Genomic DNA, 19,154 nt, shown 5'->3' on the forward strand with positions numbered 1-19,154 from the left:
ATCTCTTGCAGTCGTTAACTATATCTATAATAATTATATAAAGTAAAGAGCTGGCTTATGCACATATGGGATAGGAAAATTATGTTTGACGCATCATCACGTCTGAACTTCTGGACTAATTAACTTGAAATTTTGCTTATAGATTCTTAATTAACCAAGGATAGTTATAGGCCTATTCTCAATTCTTCAAAATTTCATTATGTCAAGTTTTAAAATAGATTCTTGCGAAGCACGGGTTCTTGCTAGTAATATAATATATAGAGGCAGGTAAAAATTGAAAGATCATCAATAGCCAAGATTGTGGAAAGTTTTACATCCAGGCACACCCAGTTACCAAACTTATTATGTATATTATCAGAGGGCAAAATAAAGTGATTTTACACAGGTGTATGTGGTGTTATATATATTATTATTGTATGGTTTACAATACACACTAAAACCCAGCTTTTCAGGAAATGCATGCTATCACTGCTGTGGTGGAATTTTCTAATTTACTAAAGCCAGCAGAGATTAGCTTAGAGGAAATAAAATTCATATTCAAGTACCGTATTATAATTATTTCTTATTATTTGATTTCGGTCATTATTAAGATGCAACGTTTTCCTGTACAGTACAAAACCTATCACAGAAAGAAAGTATTAAAATTCAAAAATAAATATTTTCCTTGCAATATTCATCGATAAGAATTTCTTGAGGTGTCAAGAACGGATATGTTAATTTGAACAAAAACAAAAACTGGAAATGGAAACTTATTTTGTACATAAGATCTCAGTTGTATTTGGTCAGTGCACCGGTATTAGCGTAATAGGGTTATCTTATTAAATCCATAATTTATCAGTTAACACTAACAAATCATTCTTCAAATATTACTGTCTATCACTTTTTCATTTGAAATCATGTTTACAGACCACAGGTGCTTTGCTGTTATTGTATCTATAATTTCAGGTAAGATATATTTAGATAATTGTCGAATGCTGAATGCTCTATAAATACCGTAGCTGGTAGCCGAGGTACCGGTAATACTTATTTCTGAAACAAAATGTACAAAAAATTAAGAATTTGTTATTGTAATTTTAAATTTAAATAGGCTACATATGGTGATTTTCTATATCTCTTCTACTACCAAGTTTTTTTAACATACACGAAATACCAAGTGGGGTAACTAGGTTACCCCAACAAGATTTCTATTTTATATAATTATTTTATATTTTTTCCCATTAATTCATCAATCAAATGCATTACAAAATCTATTAAAATGATTAAAAATGAGTTTCTTCTGTTGATAAAAAGGATTTCAATTAAAAACTGACAGGCCAACAAAATTGAGCATCCTAGTATATTGTTGTAGGGGAAATGTTGTTAAATAATTAGGTAAATTATGGTTATAGCGAAGCAATTTCTTCTAATTTAGATTTTAAGTTATCATTATGAATCAGGTTTGGCAATAAAATAAAAATTGAACATTAAATTGATTACGCACAGGCCTTTGTTGCCTATGTAAGCTCTTTTCTGTCTGATACAAGATTTTTATACAAGAATAGAATTGTGATAGCTCAAGAGTTTTATTGTTTAGTATAGTTCTATATTCTGTTGTTTGATTTAAGTATATTATATCGTTTCTTGAATTGTATAAACTTTATTGCTCAAGATTCTATGTAACTGCTTTGAATTGTATTCTAGAAGGAAAATATAAATTGAATTGATATCTTATGTATTATGATAATGGATATAAGATATACCAAAATATTGCTTGAATTGTATTTTAGAAGGAAAATATAAATTGAATTGATATCTTATGTATTATGATAATGGATATAAGATATACCAAAATATTGCATGACATGGAATACCAAGTAGGGTAATAGAATTACCCCCAGGATATATCTGCTAATATTTTCAAAAAATATAAGAAATGAAATGATTCTATGAGATAAAATAACTAAAGTGATATGTTTTTAGTTTAAGTACTCAAACCTCAACGTTTCCTATGGAATACATCAACATTATATCTACAAAAAAATAGACAAAATGTGGGTTGGGGTAGTCCAATTACCCCGCTTAGTAATAGAAGGGATATACTGTATTATTGTACGATTGTTATTAAACATACTGTATCATGAAATAGGCCAAATTCAGTTACAGGTGTGCTCTTTTCTGGACAATGGTCAACAGCAAACTTATCTGAGGAAGTTATCAGGTAATATTATTATAAGTACGATTATTGATAAAATTGGAAAATCAAAGAATTCAATGATACAGTACCTTACAGACCTACAACTATGTACCGTTCAGTTACGACTATCAATTCTTAATGCTTCATACTAGACACTTCAATATCATAAGAAATGAATTTTATAGTTAACGGTCTTGTATGAAATGTTTTTTATTCATTGGAAACCATTTTTACCTATTTGAGCTCCTAGTTAACTTGGTTATTGGAATTTAAAAGTAGGGTGAACAAAATAATATTGAATAGGAGTTGCTAAATTTTTTTCAAGTTTTGAAATTATATTTGCAGCCTACATGTGTACATTGTCACAAACCACATGTGAGTCTTGACGTCTCCTAAAACAATTTCGGTCTGCTGAGTCTTTTGTTCTATTTATCAGCGGCTTGCTGCGGCATTGATATCCTTAATTAAATCTGTTCGCTGCATGAGAATCCATTGATTATAATACTATTCTATTGCAGATCTAAACAATCAATTAAGACAAAATCCTGCCAGATTCTATCGGCACCAAACACAATCTATTTCCAGAAGAAGTCAGGAAGCAACAAACAAATTCTAACACCAAACACAGCAGTTGATGGTAATGCAGAAGTGGTGCACATTGAGTGTGCTGATGGAGCAAGAGAGAGTACCTCTTGGCAAGGAGAGCATTACATGGTCTGCTATGATGGGCAGTGGTACCCTCCCAATAATGTGTGCATTAGTGAGTGTTCTTTCAATATTTATTATTCATATATTAATGATGTCTAATAATGTATTCTGATAGCATGATAGGGCTACTTGAATGTTTAAGTATAGAACATTACCAGTACTGTATCCTGATTATGTATTTTTAGCATTTTGTATAAAAATATAATAAAGGTGCTAGTAATTTTCTTCAACTATTAATAATCTAATATTCCATACTCAATTATATTCAGACATTCTCGATCCTATATGTAGATGTAGTCTCTATTTATTTATAAATAAAAATTAGGAATCCAATTAGGTACCCTTTCAAAATTGTCCAATAATTGTGATCATTAATAATTGTAACATAATAATATGATTCTATTTTATCATATGAACATAAATAAATCTCAATTTATACTATCATATCATTTCTATAATGACATGAGTTATGGAAAAATCTGTACCTTATGGTAGTTACCAACAATTCATCAAAAAATCTGTAGCCTAATGTGTCCGTCTTGCAACGGACAGAAATTGAAGTAGGTCTACTACAATAGTGTTCTGGTCTCTGATAATTTTGACATCTTAATTATTAATCTGGTCTCTGATTATTTTGACGTTATAGGTGGAGAAAAAATTCAATGAATTATCAGCTTATCACAAAATACTGCGCAGTATAGACAATAGAGGTAAAAGAGAGTTTTGTTTTGTACCTGTTGAATCTAAAGAGTTGTTGAATATATTAATAAATGTATGACGAAGTTTGGAGAGAGTTAAAATATATGCATTGAAGAGAATAAGAAAATTTTATTTAATGAGTTATGTAATGAATTATAGTAATTTTTATTCAAAAGAAAAACTTTAGAAAATTCTAAGTTTTGAATTTTGATAGCTGTATTGTGTAGCTGATTGTTGGGGCTTTACAAAATAAGTGAGTAGTAGCCCTATAAGAGAATGGGACTGGAATATATGGTTCCCAGTCTCTAAAATGTGTTTGGAAAATAATGACTCTTCAGTGTTGAAAGGTGTAAGGGAAAATTAATAAAATAACAAACGCTAATTTTCAGAGCTCTGTCCAGCATGGAGCCTTCTGAACTCTGAGTTTAGTTGCACACTGAATGATAAGGCCGTATCTTGTGAAAAGAACATCAGAGCAGGCACAGTAGCCAACCGAACATGCAAATTAGGCTATGTAGAGCAGTCCAATGCTCCCCTGAGTATTTGCAAAGATGATGGAGAGTGGAGCCAAAATTATCTTGATTGTTTTACTGGTGAGTTATTTACTATCCATAATTTGATTGCAAGATTATTCACAGTTGGCATTGAATCGAGGTCGTTTTCAAGACTGAATGAAATAAAAAGAGATTATTCTAGAGTGAAAAATGATAAGAAAAGTAGTATTTGAAGTAGATGCCTACTTTTGTTTTGATTGATCTTTATAATAAGTGAGTTTCTCGAATGCACGCTCGTATCATGCCCAGCAGGAAGTATATAGAATTATTATTATTAAACGAAAATCCAAATTAAATGCTACAATTCTCCCCGAAGACTTCTGCTACTGCAAATATTGACAACAGGATAAACAGCCAGATTCGATGAGCGTTACTATTCAAAAATTATTTGTCAGCCCGGGAAACAATAAATACTTTTTGAATAGTAGCGCTCATCGAATTTCCATCTGGCTGTTTACCCTGTTGTCAATATTTGCAGTAGCAGAAGTCTTCGGGGTGAATTGCGGCATTTAATTTGGATTTTTGTTTAATAATAATAATTCATTCAATAGCATTTGAATAATTATTGCAATATTTCAGTAATTTCCATCTGTAGTATATAGAGTGTTACATTCTACACACTCTGTGATCATATCAGCGGAGTACAAGCATTTTTTTCCTGAAAAACAAACGATTATTTTATGTGAATTTTCCAAATGAATTAATTTTTATCTCCATTGTATTAAATGGTGACCTAATTTCAGATTGTGGTGAAACGGACCATCATTATCAATCAAATGATACTCAATATGATACTTCAGTAGCTTTTCCTTGGAAAGCTGGGCTTTACAAGAAGAAGAGTGACTCTGATGATTTCGAATTTATCTGTAGTGCTACATTGGTAGAAACACAATACCTTCTAACAGGTCAGTACGGTATTCTTTTCTATTTGTGTAAAATTCATAACTTGAGAGTAACTTTGCATATACTACTTTCTAAAGTAGATTACATATTAAGTTAAATATATACCAAATTGAAGATGAATAATGCACTGATATTACGTATTCGCTCTTACCAAATTCAAAAAATCCTAGAGATCCAAAAGAGAAGCGAAGTATTACACATATTTTCAACACTGTCATAGGCCTACTGATATAGATAAATCACACTTTTCATAATTTATTGGTCTACTATAAAATTTAATTTTTTGATTGTGCATGTTTTGTAATAAAAAACCGATAAATTCATGTGAATTTTTCAAATGAGATCCTTTTTATCTCCATTGTAGGTTAAATTGTGACTAAATTTCAGATTGTGGTGAAATTGTCCACATGTCTTATTAAATTATAAAAATTAACTTTAAAAATGATTATATAATTTTTGTATAAAATATATTTTCATTTGTTAGTTCTGCATTTCAAAATTGTGATTTTGATAAATGTTTGTTGCAGCCGCTCGTTGTGTGACTGATAGCAATGGAACTGTTATAAGTGGTGAATTGCTAAGAGTCGGATTGGGAAAGAGTTACATAGAATGGAATGATCCTCGCGATATCCATGCTCAGAATTTGGAAGTATGCTTTATTATATTAATCCCTTCCTGATCACTATTTTCAGATTGATCTAATACAGAATTTTTTTATTGGTCCATGTAATTTTTATTAGTCTTATAGCCCTAAAAAGTCTTAGAAAAGAGAAATTTTCAAAATGGAAACTTGTGATATATTCTAACAATTACTTATCCATTATAATTATTGAGTAATTATTATGAATAACGTCTTTTACACAATTATGAGGATCTAGTATGTTCAAACAGTAAGAAAGCAAACTTCAATTTTAACGTTATTTTTCATTCAAATATACAAGTAAAGGTAAATACTGTGAACATTTTGAATATACGGTAATAAAAGTTACATATAGAATCCATCACATCATCTCTACTACTCTGTGGGTGAATTAAGTTTGTGAATAATAAGTTTTTTGATTAATTTATACTTTGTGACTACTATAACTAACAAAAAGATTCAGTCTTTTGAAGTCTCCTCTCAGTAGAACTATCTTTTATAAATGATAGTTATTTGTAATATTTTTACACTAATGAAAAAAAATTGTTGAAAAATTTGCAGGTGTACAGAGCAACAGACAAGAAAGATCATAAAGAACTAGCTGGAGATGAATATTTAAAACTGAATAAATCGCTTGAATTTCTCGAACCTTTGTCAAAAATATATTTGAAAAGAGGAATTGACCTGAGTTCCTTTGTTCGGCCAATATGTACTGTCACGAGGAAGCGATATACACTAGGATTAAAGTATACCCTGGGGGTAATGGAATATGTGAATGGAACGGTAAGCTATAATTATTACTATGTGCCGGTTTCCGAGCTCGGGATTAAGCCAAGTCCAAGACTTTAAACAGCTGGAGTCAGAAAATTGGCTTTCCAAAACGGGGCGTAGTCGCAGTCATTGTCACAGTCATGTTTGAATTGAATTTCGAAAAACTAGAAAATTGAACGTAAAATAGAATGGAGAGAAAATAGTATGAAGTTTCAGCTATTTTGAATTATTTGAGAATGTCTAATTTCGTCAAGGAAAAACGTTTCCAATTATAGAAATGAGAAAATAAAAACTAAGACTACGCCCCGTTTTGGAAATCCAATGTTCTGACTCCAGCTGTTTAAAGTCTTGGACTTGGTCCCGAGCTCGGAAACCGGCCCTAAGAGTACTTTTTGAATTATATAGCCTAGTTTACTAGCCGGCAGGCTCCTTTTGCTTGCTATAGAGTTTGGGTGGTGGAAAATTTTGGTCTTTTTACAATCTTTAATCGGGTGAAATAAAGATATTCTTCCCTAATTAATCTAGTAGAGCATAGAGAGATTCAAGGTAAAAAGTAATCCTTTGATTATGATGCAACAGAAATGTCAGTTATTCCAGTTTGTTTATTCATCTATAAAAACTGCTAAACATACATTTCATCTATAGCGTCAATCAGTTATTTATATCTCGAAAACTATTTTAACTAAAACTTCCTGTAAATCGAGTACCTATAAATTTTTCTAGTCTTGTCATACATGAAAACTATGGGAAAAATTATGTTGATGAGTCATTAATGAGTGGATAAGCAAGTGAGTCAGTACCATTTTGCTATGATATAAAATATACATAGATTTATTTTTCACCAATATTGACAGATTAGAAGTATTTCTTAAACAGGAGGATCCTGACATTGTTATTTTCACAGAGCATGGCTTAAAAATAAAGGAAATAAATCAAGTTAGGATTCCAGGCTATTCACTGAGATCAGAATTTTGTAGAATAGCTCATAGAAGTGGTGGTGTATGTATATTCACTAGCAATGCTAAACATACCCAAACTTATGAACTGGATTTTGTTAAGAGATTTTCTGTTGAGATGGATTTAGAGGTGACGGGACTAAGGTTAAAAATTGATGATCGATTTGAGGTAGCAGTGTTAGGTATCTATAGGTCACCAAATGGAGACTGGCAAAAATTTTGTGAGCTGCTCCATACACTTTTGGAAATTACAACCGCTCGTTTCACAAATGTTATAGTAGTAGGAGATTTCAATACCGATTTTGCCAGGCAGGATAAAATGACAGAGGATATTAGAGATATTATTAATATGAATAATTTAGAAATTAAGGTCCACGAATATACAAGAGTAACTCGAACTTCACAGACAATTATTGATAATATCCTCACAAATATAGAAGGTTGTAATGTCAGGTTAGGTAGCTCAGATCTATCAGATCATAACTATCAAATTTTAGATGTTAAGTTGCAGGGCCAGAATCCAAGCAGAAAAAAACTTTTGTGAAAGAAATTCAGCAATATGAGCTAGGAAATATAAATTGTTTGAAGCAGGAACTGCTTCAAGAAAATTGGAGTAGTGTTTATAACAGTTGTAACCTAAATTACAAATATAAGCAATTCATTGATACTCTAAGATTTCACATTAGTGTATGCTGTCCAATAAAAAAAGTCAAAGTAAAAAGTAAATTAAACAAAGTAGATGAATGGATAACTGAAGATATTCTTACTCAAAGAAATATTGTTAGGGAAGCTTATGAGGAATTTAAATTAGTGAGGGATGTTCCGAGTGAAGTCAAATACAAATGTCTAAAGAAAAACTATGCAAAAGAAGTGAGGAAAGCTAAGTGTAAGAAAACAGCTGAAATATTAACAACTAGTACCAATTTTAACTCTGCTGTTGGGAGGTAATTAATAGAAATAGGAGAGCAGCTCAAAAAGATACAGTTACTAATGTCCCTAGGATAATCGATGAACATGGAAATTATATGGATGATAGTATAGACATTTGTAACTTTTTCAATAAGTATTATCAACAGGTTGCATATAATCTCCAAAAGTCACTGAACACTAATACTTATAATACAACTACATTAAATGCTGAGCCAATTGAAAAGGTATTTAAATTTCATCCATTATCAAGAGATGAGTTGTCAAGAATAATAAAAAATTTGAATAACAAAAAAACAGTAGGATTGGATGGGGTCTCAAGCAAAATTTTAAAAGAATGTGAAAATGAATTACTGGACCCTTTATTGCATCTCCTTAATACTTCACTAGAGCAGGTATTTTCCCTGATGATCTGAAACAAGGAAAATTTTGCCAATTTTCAAGAGCGGTGATTCTGAAAGAGTTGAAAATTATAGACCCATTAGTATTCTAAATGTAATAAGTAAAATTTTTGAAAGAGTAGTTTTAAATAGGCTATTGATGCACCTGGAAGAAATTAATTTCATATGTGATGAACAGCATGGGTTCCAGAAAGGGAAATCTACTAAGACTGCAATAGTATCCCTTGTTGAAAGACTAATAGATATAATAGATTCAGGTGAGAAGGCAGCCGCAATATTTCTTGATTTATCCAAAGCTTTTGATTGTGTGAACCATAGAATATTATTGGAAATACTAAAAACTGTAGGTGTGAATGGTATAGAACTAAAATGGTTTGAATCATATCTCATAGGTAGAAACCAGTGTGTTGAGCTTACCAAGGTGGATGGGAATGAAATAGTAAAAATTAAATCTCAAAAACTGGAGGTCCAGGCTGGAGTACCTCAAGGCTCAATTCTGGGTCCCTTACTGTTTCTGTTGTATGTGAACCAATTACCAAAAGAGTTAAAAGATCACAGAGCTCTGTTGTTTGCTGATGACACATCGCTTATCTTTAACAATTATTTATTAGATAGTCTAGAAATAAATGCTTTTACTGGAGTACAGTCATTGTCCAATTCTTGAAGCAAAGGCAATTAACAATAAATAGTAAGAAATGTCAATTCCTACAATTCAAAAGTAAATATAATTCAGTAGAGGATAGAGAAATAAATGTGTTTGTAGAGGAAAATGAATTAGACCAAGAAGAGAAAGTAGCATTCTTGGGAATTTTATTGGACAGGAAATTAACATGGCATCCTTACATTGAGAGGATATGTAATAAGATATCATCTGGGGTATTTGTCCTGCGGCAGCTTGCTAGGCTGAATGATAAAAAACTACTGTTAACTGCTTACCATGGACTTATACTATCTCATATTAGGTATGCTATTTTAGTATGGGGTAATTCATCTCAACAAAATATGGACAGGGTGTTTAAGATTCAAAAGAAGGCACTCAGATGTATAGAGAAAGTGAATAGGTTAGACTCTTGTAGGCCTTTATTTAAAAAGCTTGGTCTATTAACTGTGCCATCTTTGTATGTATATGAAGTTGTAATGCATGTGAAAACGAGTGGTGTGATCCAGAATTCAGATGTTCATGAGTATAATACGCGAAACAGAGCAGATTATCATATAATGGGTCACAATAGTAGGTTATTTGAACAAAAACCAGATTATATTGGTAGGAAATTTTATAACAAGCTACCTCAAATCTTGAAAAGTAATGATGATTTGAAGATTTTCAAAAAACAATTAAAAAATATTTAGTTGATAGAGCTTTTTATAGTGTACAAGACTTCAAGCTGATGCAAAAAAAAATTACTAAGATTTGAAGTAAAGCATTAAAAATTTTATTATTTGGAGGAAATTTGTACCAATTTTATACCCATCATAACTTTATTTGTCCATCCCAGTCTGTTTTCTCTTCAAGTTTAGTAACTATTTCGAAACATAACCTCAATTGTCTGTCTAGATGATGCATCAGTTAGTTCTCCAATTTTGAGGTTATTTTTTTCCTGATGCTTCTCTTTCTCAGCTGGTCTGTCTACGGTGTAACAAAAGCCACAAGAAAGCCACACCTTTTTGTAAGAGTTGAAATGATCATTATGGTAATCTAGAAAATGTAATAATTCTTCAAACTATTATTTTTCTCATATAAAACATGAATTTGTTTCTTTTAGTCTAGTGTATGGATTTAGTTGCTCCAGAAGTGTTAAACTTGAGCCAAAATCTCATTCATTCACTCATTTAATCTTAAAAATAAAAATTGTATTATTTTTCTCCATTAATTTCAGTTTTTAAACATGAATATTGTTTCTCTTAGTCTAGTGTATGGAATTAGTTACCCCAGGAGTATTCAACTTGAGCCAAACATTCATTTAACATACCTGGTTTTTGCTACCCCATTCCAGGGGGAAACTTAGACCACCATGTTTTTTATATTTTTTCAGGTGAAAAATTGTTCAAATAATTTTTTTATTACATGAAACAATAAGTCAAGATACAGACCCAAGTTTTGCACTAAGTTTCAAATCTGTAAATTGATTGGTCTAGATTCACCAGGTGTTTGAATTTTAAAAGTGGCCTAAGTAACCCCGTTTTACGGTATTCATTTTTAATATTATTGTATACTTTCGATCTTATCACAGTACCGTACTCGACCACTAAATTACTATCTATACACAGTACCGTAATCGATCAGGATAAATTGATACTATATAATTCTCCATTTCCTCACGATTCATACTAAGTATCCATCTATTGACTATTTGCTTGAGATAGTTTATTTAATTATTTACGGGATTTTCAATAAATTCTGGTAGCTTAGAGGAAAGCATATTACTGATTTTATAATGCAAGGATGTTGTTGTGAATGTTTTATTCAATATGGTATCTTATTTCATTATTTATGTCTGTATCTAGAATAATACTCCCTGTATTTTCTTATGGTAACTTGAACGTTCAAGTAAAAGTTATAGTTTTAGATCAATTTTCACAGTAATCATTACTAACTCGAGGCCAAAACTTGGAACAACCCTTTGTCTTAAAGTATCACTTTCATCTGTTGCAGCAGTTCTCCCGGAATCTCTTTACGGCACTTCTGTTATGTACTACGATGAAACTGAAAAAGTCTTCAACATGTGTGGTGTTCTGATAGGCATTTATGATTCAATTAGTGTTTTTCAAGGAGTGATAAACAATGAAACTGCAAATGCTATCATTGATTATTACTATAATTTTATGACTAGAGTTGCACAGATGAATAAAGGCAAAGCAAACCCCAATTAACAATCATTGAAGAATGTCATGGATTGGAAAATCTTCTGAGTTCACTGATTTGTTAAGGAGAGAAACAGTTTGGTATCGGATTTTCCAAATTGATTATTATTAAAATAATGATTTTATATAATATATAACTATAATAATTATCTATAGAATGATGCGGTACATTTTGCACTGTGAAATTGGATACCGTACATAATCATTTGAATATTGTTGAAAATTATATCCTATAAAAGATTATATTATAATAGTTGTACCGTATTTGTTAAGCTTGGCTTCAACAATAGTAGTCAATCATCCATCTTCAACTTTCTTTCAACTGCTGCAAATTTGAGAGTTTCTTAATTTATTTATTTAGCACTATTTAAGAGTAACTTACTGAGTATTTTGATATTGTGAACTTTAAAAAATATTGTAAACCTAGTTACTAGAAACTCAACTCTTATTCTAGCTATGAGTATGTAGGTTGGGTAACTCCCTATGGTTTTGGGTAGGTACTCCCTATACGCTGAATTGATATGCGTCGATAGACTTCACTAAAGTACTGAATGGTTATTGTGAGAGTGAATTTCGATAAGTATTTGTTTACTGGATGTTGCTCGAATCAGAATTTCAATGTTGTATTCGATCTAGTAAAGGTATATTTAGATCTAATTATTCACGTATAATGATATAATATCTGCCAAGGATACGACTCTGGTCATATGTTTGTCTTCTTTACAATCCAATCAATAATAAAAGTCAGGAAAATATTTAAAATGAGTGTTATTTTTTATGTTACCTTCATTTGGTATTTTGTCTAAGCTCATGATATTACACAAAATATCGGGGACCGAGCTTCGCTCTGGAGTACAAAAGCATAAAAAGTTTATCACGAAAGAAGAAATTATAATAACATTCATAGTTCATACAGAAATGTTCCCAGAGGAATGCAAAAATTTCCCTCACAAAGGCCCGATTGCACAAAAGCCGGTAAAGTTTTAATCCTGATTAATTGCACGTGAACCAAATCAGAGAAGACCATTTCAAAAAGATGGATCTACTGGAATTAATCAGGATTGAAAATAACCCGGCTTTTTTGCAACCAGCAATAAGTACCTGATTGAATGATTACAAAAGTTCAACAGCTGAGTCATAATTTTGACACAGTCCCACACACTCACTCCCATCATCAAGAGACGACGAAATAATTATTATCAGCTATTTTTCCAACATTGAATAATAATAATCTTTTTAATGTCCTTCAGCGAGTTTTCCCAGGGATGAGACCTAGTGCAATCCAATTTTTATATCATAAACCTACTATGTTCTGAATTTCGTGAGAATCGTTAGAGCCATTCTCGAGATCCGGTGAAATACAATAGTATATTTCGCACCTAGGGTCGAAAATGTACGTTTTCCGGCTCGAGATCGCGGTTTTCAAGTTCGAGACGAAGTCGAGAACTTGAAGCGTTCGAGAGCCGGAAAAACATTTTTGCCCGTGTTGCGAACGCTATTTTTGCCACACCCAAAAAAAAACTTCCAATATTTATAAGAAATTGAAAAATTAATAAAATTCAAACAGCCTATTTTGATAGTTTGAATCTTGGTTATGACAACTTTTACTGTCAATTAATTTCAATGTTACTAATTAATAATTTACAATAGTGACCATATTTTTATACTATTAATATTTCGAATAATTGTTTGAATTTTTATAGCTCGCGCTTTGCGCCCAGTGCAATATCTCATGGATAGATGGATGAATAGAATTTTCATTACTATTTTGAAATAATGTGATGAAAAAATTAAATAATTGCATATTTCACAGTTTTGTCTCAAAATATATCTAAAAAATTGATGAAATTTAAATTATGGTAACTAATATAAAAAATAGCTAATAAAAGTCGAAATTCATCGACTAAAAAAAATGTCATTGACCGAGATTCGAACCTAGATCGTGTTTGTAACTCACTGAGCTCAGTTGTGTTACACGCCTTAACGCTCTCGGCTATTGGGTATTGTTGAAGGAAGAGGCCTGACTGATAACTCTTAGCATACACGTAATACTGTAAACTAGACTTCTAAAAAAGTTTACTTTACTCCTAAAAAGCGTACAACCTTTGACTATAGAAAGAAGGTTGTTCTTTCTATAGAAGAAGGTTCTTTCTATAGTCAAAGGTACAACAGACTTTGGCTCATGACTATATTATTAAAATTAATATTATTATCTGTTTCACAATAAAATTTTCACTCTGAATTAAGTCAGGTAACGTATGTAGGCTACTATAATATAGTGTATAGCAGCATATTAATTTGAAGCCGGTTTGCCGGCATTTTCACAACAAAATATTGCTCTGAAATCATAGAGAAAACATTCGAAGATTCAATCTTGAGTGGGCCTAATGTTTCTCTATATGGTTCAATATTAAAGAAAAATTATCTAAAAGTTTTATAATGAATTACGGAAAAATTACTAGGAATTTTTTAGTCAAGGCTGAGTTTCACCAGTAGGCTTACCTTAAACTTCAGATCTCTGCTGTATTTTCTTGTTATTATAGTTGATTGTATTGCATTAAGAAGTGGAATTCGATAATAAAAAAGAAACAATTATTACTCTACCTCACTTTTAAATATTGATACAATTATTGTACTTTGATTTCAAATTCGATTCTTCACTTTTAAATACTGCGATACGTACCTTTCTGACAATGGACAATGCAGCCATTGTATTCATTGTTTGATATCAAAAACACAATAAATATTAAATTATTAAACAGTAATTTATAAAATATATTATAGACATAATACCGCGATTCACGATACATAATTATATAGATTATTACAGTCTATGATTATGACTTTTGTGAGATCGGGATCGGACACGATCAGCTGTTATTCAAGGTCATTTTACAGCCCTAGGGCCGTAAAGTTTTACCGGCCTGGTCGGAAAACAATCACTTTCGGCCTCCATATCACGCACGTAAACCAGCTCATTACATCCAAGTGTGGCGAAAACATATAAACATCTAAACATTTTAACATCCAAACATCTAAACATATAAATAGAAATTGCTTGTTTAATAGTATAGGATAATAATGCTAATGTATGTTATTCTTACAAACTACAAACCATATCTTATTTGAATAATGTGAATCCTAAAAATACCCCAATACGAAATATAATAATATATGTTATTGTTATTATGGCTCCTCCTGAGATCTGGATTCATTTCAACTCTCACTTCTTAAAATCCTGATTTGCTTTTTAAGCACATTCATTCTTACTTATTTCAAGACCTGACATAAACTGTTCACTTTTGCTTTGAAGTCTTGATGGGAGAATTCAAAGGGAAAATTAAATTTTTGAGAGAATTCAAAAGGAAACAGATATGGGGATCTATCCTAAAGAAATATATCAGGGATGAGAGAATAGCACTGCAATAGCAATGATAAATAATAATAATGAGCTAGACAGTGTGACGTGGTGTTGTAGCACCATAAAATACTTTTGAAATAAAATAACTGAGCTTTAATAGAATTGTAAAATGGAAAGAATAGATAGCCTAGTCAAGGTACCGCTCAAGTAAAATCGAATGTTATTTATGATAAAGAGTAATCATGTTATCTATTAAGCGATAAGAGAACCATGCAAAATTGTAATTAAACAATAATGAGAATTCTTTGGCAGTGAATAAAATTATAAAGCGGCTTGTTTATTATTGGTAGATTATAAAAAATAAAAGATTGCATGTACATTTGAGGTTAGAATCACTTGTTTTGATTTAATACATCATTTGATCTAGGATCAATCGACAGTTTTTTGAATTGATACCTAACAAATCAGCTGATTGCTCAATGAACTATTGCAAATTGAATTATAATTTTTACTCATAAAATATATATTATATATACTAGGGAAGGTTTATGTAACCATATATTACTGATAATCAGTCACCGGCTATCTTTTTGACTTCCTTATTGGTGTTCCTCAACAACTTCACGGAAGCAGCGGTAAGAATTATTGGTCATCAGTCATTGAACCCTGTGGTGATTAAATATATTTGGAATATTCATGCATCTACTACTGAGCTAGAGCTGCGGTTTGAACCCAGCATATTTGCGAGCTGGACGGCCTTGACTTTTTGCAAATTTATTTGCAAAATAGGGATTTTAGCAACCGCTCCAGTACATATCAAATATACCGCACCACATATGAATGGTTGGCAATTCACCCCATTACATAATGGCACCACAAGCGTGAGGCTTGATGAAAAGCTTACCTACTCAACTCTACTATCAATGCTGAATAAAATCATTAATAAAACTAATAGCTGCAAAAAGCATAATCTGAAGTTGATTCAACAAGGTAAGGTATCTGATGATCTATTGTAAGTTTCTGGCTAAAATAATTGAGTTGCTCATCAAGTCGAAATTTTTCAAGCTGCATAAATACAGACAAACTGTATCACACAAGTTTGATAACACAATTCTCAATAATAGAGAAAATTTGGATGGAAATTTCCATAAAATTTATTGCAAAATTTTTGATCTTGATCTTTAAACCTAAATATTGTATGCTGACCAGGGTTATAGGTTATTTTAAATATAAGAATATTATTGATATTAAGGAAGATAAGACCCTACCTAAAATTTTAAGAGCCATATTAGGAGCAAATTCCTCTGTGTTTACTGCCATACCTGAGTCACTCTGACGGTCTATGTCTCTGTGTTTCATGTACATGACACTTGAAATTCGTAGCATCGCACAATTTTATCTGAAACAAGCACTGTCAAGGCATCCATTTTAATATTCCTGCAATTTGGTAGTACACTTGGCAACTTATTCGAAGTATCCCACATATTTAATATCGTCACTATGAACCAGTCTCCAGCTAACTCACAAATTTCCTACTTTAGTGACCATCCCCAAAACCCTATGAACATGACACCAACCGATCAACAACCCCAGGATAATGCAGCGGAGACCCCACGGGAGAGAGAAGGAGGCAGTGTATGCTCCGTCAACTTCGACCCACAAAACCTGGCCCAATTGTCCTCCACTGGGATTGATAAAGCTGTCGACGCCATGAATACTGATGAGAGTCCAGCTGGTGGAGATGAGGGAGTGAGGGCGTCCAACCCGGTACCGACGTCTCCACAGACCGCTCCAAGCATCGCCGAGGGAACAGAGAATGCCGCCACTCAATCGCCATCCGATGTGGCCAGCCAACTGTCATCTGTCACCACCAACCTGGGAAAGTGCAATACTACATTAGACTCTTCAGTCGGTTATGCTACCAATCATAGGATGAACGATTCCTATAGTGAATTTAAGCTCATGCTCAACCAAGTCATGGCGGGATTGATGAAAGATATACAAGCAAGCCAGGATAAAGAGGCAGAAAATATCCTAGAAATCATCAAAGAAAATATCCAAGAAAATATCAAAACGGTCAGGCAGGATGTCAAAACTATAGACAAAAAATTTTCTAGCTTCAAGGAGGAAATGAAAAATATGATAGACATTAAAATAGATATGCAATCTACCATTATAAAAGAATTAGAAACCCGTATAGATGAAGTCACCTGTCAAGTGAATGAGCGGTTGGATGAGCTACCCAAAGAAATTGAAAAACAAGTAGGCATATTAGGCAAGGAGCTAAGTACCACTATCATGGGAGTCACAATGGAGAAAGTATTGGAAAATAAATGTGAGATAGAGTCAAAGGTGGAGGAAAATAATAATAAAATAGGAAAGATAACTAAAGAACAGAGTAACATGCAAACATGTATAGCAAACCTAACGGAAGAAGGAGTAAAATCAAGGGAGAGATATGGCATGTTAGAGAATGTTGTCCATAGGTGGACAACAATTAAAGTTAACCAAATTATACAGTGAAATGAACGAAAATAGAAAAACTACAGATAATAAATGGACCGCAAATGAAGAACGAGTCTCCAGAATAGAGACACACATAGAAAACATCCCAGCCAGCAGAATGCATTATGCGCCGACTGAACTTATAAATGGCACTCAGCTTTTCCAAAACCTTGGAAAATTTGATAACTCCTACCGTCACATGCAACCCAGACCATTTGTGGATCAAATAAGAGCCATTCAGGAATTGATACCCACCTCTTGGCTAGTATGGCGTTTCCAATTGTCCAGTTTACTACTCGGTGAGCCGCTAATGTTCTTCCATAGCGGGGGGCCGAGATCTTAAGAGCGTGGATGATTTCCTCTCCCAGTTCCTGCAACAATATTGGAGCAAGCATAAACAGATGGACGCACTATCAGAAATTATATTATGCACATATGATAGTGTTAGAGCCAATGATGTTGGCGTCTAAACACGTTACTTAGTAGCTCAGAAAATAAAATTGTTACCTTTAAAGGCGTCTCGTTTGGGTATGGCGGGTTCACAGTGGACTGTAAGAGCGGTCTCCTCGTTCTGGTAGGCGGTAACACGTTCAGATAATCAGGATTCACTTGCACTGGCGATGATAAATACATGGGCCCATGTTGTGGCGAAGAGATTACACAAAGAAGATCCAACTCTAGATATTTAGCGGAGTACTCTAACAATAACTTTTCCTAACTAGTCGCGGTAGTAGTTCAAATTCAAACAAGCGAAGCAGTAATACACATTTGACTTCTTTAAAAGGAGAAACAACCGAGAAACGTCAGAGCACCAAACTTCCTCAAACAGTTACAAAAACGGAAGAGAACTGGTAAGCAAAAAGGGCGGGGGAAACCAGAGGGAGAACAGTGCTATCTACATATTGAAATAGGCGATCTTAGAGCGGCTGATGGCAGTGGCATGCTAGATGGCCGTGGGTGAGCGTGGTCAATTCAAATGGCTTGGCCAATACATACTCCCCCCCAAAAACGAACAGTTTTTAAATCAGGTGAAGCAGCAACAAACACTGTACATTACGGCAGGGCGGTCGGCAATAACTAGATGGCGGTGGGTCTGTGGTCTTGAATACAGTGAGCGGAGAAGTCCAGAGCGATGTGGTGTGAACACGGGAGCGTGACATGAAGACAAGCGGGGCGGCACAGCACAAGTTGCGGAATGGGTGTAGACATGAACTGTGGTGCGGTCATAGAAGTAGACAAGCGGGGCGGCACAGCACAAGTTGCGGAATGCACGTAGACATGAACTGCGGTGCGGTCATAGAAGTAGACAAGCGGGGCGGCACAGCACAAGTTGCGGAATGCGCGTAGACATGAACTGCGGTGCGGTCATAGAAGTAGACAAGCGGGGCGGCACAGCACAAGTTGCGGAATGCGCGTAGACATGAACTGCTGAGCGGTCATAGAAATGGAGCTGAGCGTCAACAGAGGTGCAGAAAAGCAGCAAACAGCGGTGCGGTCATCAGGATGTTGCGGCAGAGTGGCAGAGTAGATAACACAAGGCGGCGATAACGAAGCGATGCAGACAGTCACAGGTGCAGTCAATAGAGGTGCGGTCATCAAAACAGCTAAGTGGAGCAAAGCAGCAAACAGCAGTGCGGTCATCAGGATGTTGCGGCAGAGTAGATAACACAAGGCGGCGATAACGAAGTGATGCG

The 19,154-nt window shown here is 33.4% G+C and overlaps 1 protein-coding gene across 1 annotated transcript; it reads left to right on the plus strand.

The window, feature by feature from the left end:
- Positions 1-187: 187 nt before the first annotated feature.
- On the plus strand, positions 188-18,058 carry LOC111045025. Its single transcript, XM_039425690.1, has 9 exons — positions 188-945; positions 2,137-2,197; positions 2,692-2,933; positions 3,970-4,173; positions 4,878-5,039; positions 5,565-5,686; positions 6,239-6,460; positions 16,339-17,290; positions 17,976-18,058. The coding sequence occupies exons 1-9, from the start codon at positions 897-899 to the stop codon at positions 18,056-18,058; spliced, it is 2,097 nt and encodes a 698-aa protein (XP_039281624.1). The 5' UTR covers positions 188-896.
- The last annotated feature ends 1,096 nt before the right edge of the window (positions 18,059-19,154 follow it).

The sequence above is a fragment of the Nilaparvata lugens genome, chromosome 4 (genome assembly GCF_014356525.2).
Source record: "Nilaparvata lugens isolate BPH chromosome 4, ASM1435652v1, whole genome shotgun sequence".
NCBI lineage: Eukaryota > Metazoa > Arthropoda > Insecta > Hemiptera > Delphacidae > Nilaparvata > Nilaparvata lugens.

Excerpts from the sequence above, each read along its gene's own strand:
- LOC111045025 (XM_039425690.1), top strand. The coding sequence starts at position 897 with ATGTTTACAGACCACAGGTGCTTTGCTGTTATTGTATCTATAATTTCA. Across the intron at positions 4,174-4,877 it reads TTATCTTGATTGTTTTACTG|ATTGTGGTGAAACGGACCAT; the intron begins GTGAGTTATTTA and ends ACCTAATTTCAG. Across the intron at positions 6,461-16,338 it reads TGGAATATGTGAATGGAACG|CATCGCACAATTTTATCTGA; the intron begins GTAAGCTATAAT and ends TGAAATTCGTAG.